Source organism: Platichthys flesus, chromosome 21 (genome assembly GCF_949316205.1).
Source record: "Platichthys flesus chromosome 21, fPlaFle2.1, whole genome shotgun sequence".
Lineage (NCBI taxonomy): Eukaryota > Metazoa > Chordata > Actinopteri > Pleuronectiformes > Pleuronectidae > Platichthys > Platichthys flesus.
Window position 1 is genome coordinate 936,131 of NC_084965.1, and position 6,000 is coordinate 942,130.

General features: G+C 44.8%; 1 protein-coding gene across 2 annotated transcripts in view; it reads right to left on the reverse strand.

The window, feature by feature from the left end:
* LOC133932456 (sodium channel protein type 4 subunit alpha-like) overlaps nt 1-6,000 on the reverse strand; it is a 92,856-nt gene that overhangs the window by 59,544 nt on the left and 27,312 nt on the right. For both annotated transcript variants that reach the window (XM_062379133.1, XM_062379132.1), the window contains one exon: nt 1,967-2,058. In XM_062379133.1, the coding sequence (XP_062235117.1) occupies nt 1,967-2,058 (92 nt within the window). The remainder of the gene's footprint in view (nt 1-1,966; nt 2,059-6,000) is intronic.

Below are 6,000 nucleotides of genomic sequence, written 5' to 3' on the forward strand. Positions count from 1 at the left end.
TCAAACTCCTTTAATTAATATGTCACACACTGTAAATAAAGATGGACGACAATAAAGCTCCCAAAAGTTGAAGCCAAAGTGTCTCCACCGCCACCTGTTGGCAGGCTGCATTATATTTCATAAACCCTGCCTCCTCCATGTTAGCAGATGGGACATGGAACAAACTAAAATCATCAATGAGTGTTTGTAAAGATGTTTCTTCTTCAGGTCGTTCTCATCTCACTGATTCAAGATTCTGATCAGTTTGGTTTTAATTCTTTATTTGATGATATGAAAACGGGCGGGGCCGTCATGATTGACAGCTGAGACTGGCTCACGGCTCCATCATCAGTTCAAGATGGCTGCCTTCCTAGCCGGGATGTTTTGGCTTCAGTTCTGGATAGTGGGAAGACTGTGAGGCGTCGTCCATCTTTTTTTACATTCTATAGTCCAGACTAGTGGTTATGTTCAGAAGACCAAAACTGGAAATAACTTATGCTAAAGATAAAACAGTAATAGTTGTTTTCTTTGAGCTAATCAATACGGTGGAAGAGTTTAACTAAAGAGAACAACAGAGAGAAAATCATAAAGCAATTCATAAAAACATAATAATTTCTTCTCCTTTGCAGGTTTGAGTTTGTAACCATGGAAACGAAACAGACAACAACAACAACCTTGTCCCAACATTCATAAAACAACACAACACTACACACAAACAAACAAACGGTAGAAACAGCAGGAACAGAACACTCAGAAGCCAACGGGTGCAGACAAGTGGATGGTCATCGGTCGAATCTCCTCAATCAAAGACACAACACGTTTCCTTTGAACCTCTTTATCCTTTGATGGAAGCGTTTTCTAGTTAATTCATTAGAATCAGACACGTTCAATTTCCATTTGGTCTCGAGTTGAATCAACTTTGTTCTGCTCACTTGGAGGCGTCTGAAACTAATGAAGGACCGGTGTGTTGAATGTGTCACATGCTTCTGAGATGTTGCTACTGACTATGTTATAATTATAACATGTAATAAACGTTGTTATAACTCGGCCACCACCGCGGCCTGACTGTGTTGACCACACACGTTTAGGACATGTTAATAACGCTGTTAGCGCTGCATGCTAACGTGCAGAGTGGGGACATACAGAGGCTAGCCAGCATCCGATTTCAAGAGATATTTCCCCCAAAAATTATTTGAGAGTGTGTTTCACTCTTTGATAAAAAAATTATCTAATTCAAAGACACAAATTTGTAAAATGAACTTGAGGAATGTTGAACAAATGAGTACAGTTCTGTTTCAAGAAGGAAATTTCTTATTCATTTTCTGCACTGAGATTTTAGAAGATCCACTTAAGTAAAGTTTTAACCCGTGAACCAGGTCGACCAGCTACGAGAAGAATCGTGAACATAAGACTTTTGGTTCAGAATAAATCAAAGGTAGAAGAATGTGTACGTCATCGTTTGTGAAGGGACTACGTATCCCATAAACGTCTGTGAATAAACTTTTGGGGAAAATCCGTTTGTAGCTGACATGATTTGCAATGGCTTATGGGACATGTAGTCCCTTCACTCTTAAGTGTAATCGTGAACCTTTGTCTTTTTGTCTGAAGCCACAAGAGAAGATCGTGACTCGCTTCGTAAACACGGATGAAACTGGCCGCTAGAGTTCACATTGGATTTGTTAGCGGTTAGCACTAACGCTAGCTAGGCAGTGATGGTAAGTCAATCATATTTAATTAGCTTCAGTTTGTACAATCACAACGTGAACGATTCATTGTTCGTGTAAAGCTGCTGTTCGCTGAGCCTCTGATGTCCTCTCACAACAGTTGTCATTGTGCGTTTCTGCATACTCTCTATGTGTACTGTCTGGAGACGGGTGTTAAGTAGTAGAGAGTGCAGTATTCAGTAGGAAGTATGCAGGATGAGATTCCATGATTTAGTGCTTCCAGCAGGCCGGGAGGGGTGCGTTTGATTTCCACGCTTCCTCACCTGGGATGACTGAGATGGTTTTGAGCGCTCGCAGCACCCTGAACGTCCTTAAGGCTGACACATTACCCAGGTCCACAAACTCAGTCACATATCTGCAACAGGGCGGGAGACAGAAGCACAGAGACAGACACACACAGAGGGTTTGACCACACTGAACAACAACGAGCCAACACAGAGGGATAGAAAGGTGGAGATATAGAAACAGATGGGTACGATAGAGACCAGGTGGGACGGGGGGGGTTCGAACCCCCGAGTTGGACTATTTAGAAGGTGAAATCAGATTTACATAAATGAGTTCGATCGTCACTTTCACAAACCTTCAACCGCTGAGAGGAAAACTGATTCCTTCCCTTTACCAGCTGATCACCTTGGTGTTTGCACCAAAGAGCACAAGCTGTGACTGCAGCTAATTCTTCAAATAATGACTCATTATTGTATTTAGTGAGATGAAAGTCAATTTGATTTGATTCTTGAACTAATAAGTTCAGCTCTCCCACATAGCTAAACCGTCCTGGCCCACATCCGGCTCCCGTTTGCCAGATCTGGGCCACAGGTGAGCCACAGCAGTACCGCATGTCGACCAGAGGTGGCGTGAATTCATTTTGACACATCTGATTTCACCGTTTGATTATTCAGCCCTGAGGGGGGGGGGGGGGGGGGGGCTGGTGCTGCAAGACACGGCACACTTGGGACGAACAAGAGAGGACGTTCAACACGACGTTACGATGACAAGGGATTTGGTTTTTTGTTTTTTTTCTGTGCCGTGTTGCCCCCTGGTGGTGAGGCCTTACCTGGGATGACTGAGATAGTTTTCAGGGCTCTCAGGACTCTAAAGGTTCTCAGCGCCTGCAGGTTTCCTACTTTGATAAACTCTGTTAACAGCCTGTAGGGGGCAGTGTGGTGGTTGTCAACAAACAACAAAAGAAAACAAACATAACAGAGTCTGAAAATACTGAGATGGTTTAAAACGACAATCCTGATTCTTAACAGCACGGACAGAAGAATCACAAAACTGTGTGAGGACATTCGGAGACTAGGGGGCGCTGTGGGCCACGGTAACAGAATCATGGAGAGTAACTTAACTGATCTGCAAGAAAAATGAGAAACGATTCAGAGAGGATCAAGAGGAAGTTCGTGTTTTTCAGTTTAATGTGAACGTCATGATCTGTCGCCTCGGAGTGAAAGTTTAATATCGTGATATCGTGAATATTGATGCAGACAAATTTATTTTCTTTTATTCTATTAGTCACGCGTCAGTTTTATTGACGTCTCAGACAGATCCTGGACCAGTGACCTCATTTGAAAGGATCTTGTGTTTTTCCATCGCAGACAGTAACGTTACATTTCCACCAAACAAACCGAACGAGGCTCGAGGTTGTGAGCGCGTTCTCTGGAGATCCAATCACACGATGAGCCGAGAGCCGCCGGGCGACAGCGGCCATTTTGGACCCTGTGTGGATTGTAATCTGACCCCGAGCTGCTAACGGCCCTCCATTACAGCTCATATTTCACCCCCGATGACTGGCAGGCTGATTGAATTACAGAGGAGGCGTCGGGGGGGGGGGGGTGAAGATGACCAGCAGAGAGCCGCTGAAGGACCAGGGATGTTCCTGCAGTGAGTCTGGATCCATCATCTCAGGATGTCTCACATGTATACCTCGTGTTACATTCTAAAGCTTCCTCTGACATTTCAGTCGTAACTTCTGTTAGTTTTAAATACAAAATCAAGACACTGAAGTAATTTATATAAAAATCACCACAATTTTTTTACATTTCAGATTGGTTTTATACAAATAAGCAATATTGTGTCAACTTTAAGATGTGTTTTATATAGATAAAACCACTTTAGAGAATTTAGTACAATAACTACAATTACAATGCGTCGGATCATTTCTAAAGGTTCAAAAGAAGAAAATAAATCTCAATTACATTTGTGAGCTTGATGCAAAGTCCTTTCTTTCTACTCTGAACTCAAGTTTAGTCTAAATGACAGTAAAGGGAATTTTAAAACTGAATTTAAGGTTATGTGTCAATGTGTGTTATGTGTGAGCAGCAGATTTGTTTCAGAATCTGATCCAGTGGACGACAGATTTATTGATAAATTTAATATGCTAGATTAAATAAAATGCTGCCTGTTAATTCTAAGAAAGAGTCAGTGGTGCTGCTGGTGTGGTGATGGCGGCCATTAACATGTCGTTACTGGGCGGTATCAGGAGCACGGGGGCGGACCCTGTGAGTGTGAGGGGGGGGGGCAATGGACTCTGTTACCATGGGAATGTTGACTCGGTGGGAGGGGAGGAGAGCATCAATCAGACATTTTGTGTGTGTGTCTGTGTGTGTGTGTGTGTGTGTGTCAGTAAGGGTGTGTCTATTTACCGACCATCACTCTGGTTTTAATAAAGCTCAGGCACAGGGGAGGTGATGTGTCAGGGGCGAGTGTTTGTGTGTGTCCATAGATATACATACACACCATGACAAGATTCTCACAAACTCACTTAACATGGGGTTCATCCTTGGCCCATGTGTGTGTGTTTGTGTGTGTGTGTGTGTGTGTGTGAAGAGGTGACTTATGTGTCCCTGTCCCGCTAAAGATCCATCTGACCACAGGATGGCCTTTGGTTCAAGGACACACACCTACTGACATTACATGGTTTGTGTGTGTTTGTGTGTGTGTGTGTGTGTAGGACCAGATGGGGGGTGTGAGCTTTATGCATTTTCAAAAGGAAAATCTTTGTTGTCATTTACTTTTGTCAGTGAACACAGATTTGAAGATCTCCTGCGGCTCGACGCTCTCTTTCCAACACGTCCTGAATCTGAGGTTCTTGTGCTAGCGTCGCTCTGTGGACGATAACCTAATGACTTTACAACCTGAACCTAACGTATAACGTCAAATTATTACAATAAACACTAACTAGGACCCTGACGCGTGGTAAGTGGCCACGCGTCGACACGTCAGGTGAATGTAAAGCACCTCAGCAGCTCACGGATGTTTTAACTAAGTGTTTTAATGGTGCGTTTGTCCTCTAGGTGAAACCATTCCCCCCCCTGGGGGATCGGGCAGCGGGTCACCGGGGTCGAATTGTGTAACTCAGCAGACGCGGCGTCCCACCATCTGAGGACACCTTCATCAAGACGGTTCAATTGAGCGGGCGGCGTCGGCAGAGGTGTCACGCTTCATTACGCCGCTCTGTAACCTCAGAGCCGAGCCTCGGAGTCGAGTATTGATCCGATCGGTTCATTGTGATCGTTTATCTTCCCGCGGCGTCCCTCATGGCACGCCTCCAGCTCCGCAGCTCCCTGATGGATTGACGCCTGATTGCTAACCAAACCAACCCTAGTGATTTCCCATCAGTCAGTCAATTATGGGATTGGACAGGTCACGCTCTTTTCCTTCTGAAACAAACCGACTGGCCGTCGCTCACAGAGTGGGAGGAGACTCGGAGCTGCAGGTTTGTGTCTTCTCGAGCAAGGCACTAGCACTGTAGGGTTCAAATCCCACTGAGGCTGCTCAACACACACGTGTATAGATCAGTCAAATGTTCTGAGCTCAAAGTGATTCATGCACTAATGTAAAGTAACTAACAGGGGAGAGAAAAGAAGGTTTCACTTGAAGATGTAACGTCTCTTTTCACAGAACATGGATTCAGTCTAATCCTGCAGCGTCTGCTGATGGGGTTTGAACCTGTGACGCTGCAGCTCGACTCTTTTCTTCCTCTCTGTGGTCGGAGCGTTTTGAACTGACAGCACATGAGAGCACAGTTTCTCCTGAGTTTGCAAAAGTGTCTGAATTTAGCAAACAGCATTTCTGCTGAGCTGCGGAAAACGACTTTAAACCATCGTTTTCAGACGGGCTCGTGTTCGTCCTTAATTCCACAGAACTAATCCCGTCAGTGTCACAGCCCCCCCCCCCCCCCCTGCTACTCCAAGGCTCCTTTCAACGCGCTGGTTCGTCCCTGTGCACTGTCCACTCCAAAGGCTTCACAATAAAAGACTTAGAGCGGCTGGAGCTGCTCGAAAGCCCCTTTCTACCAAAT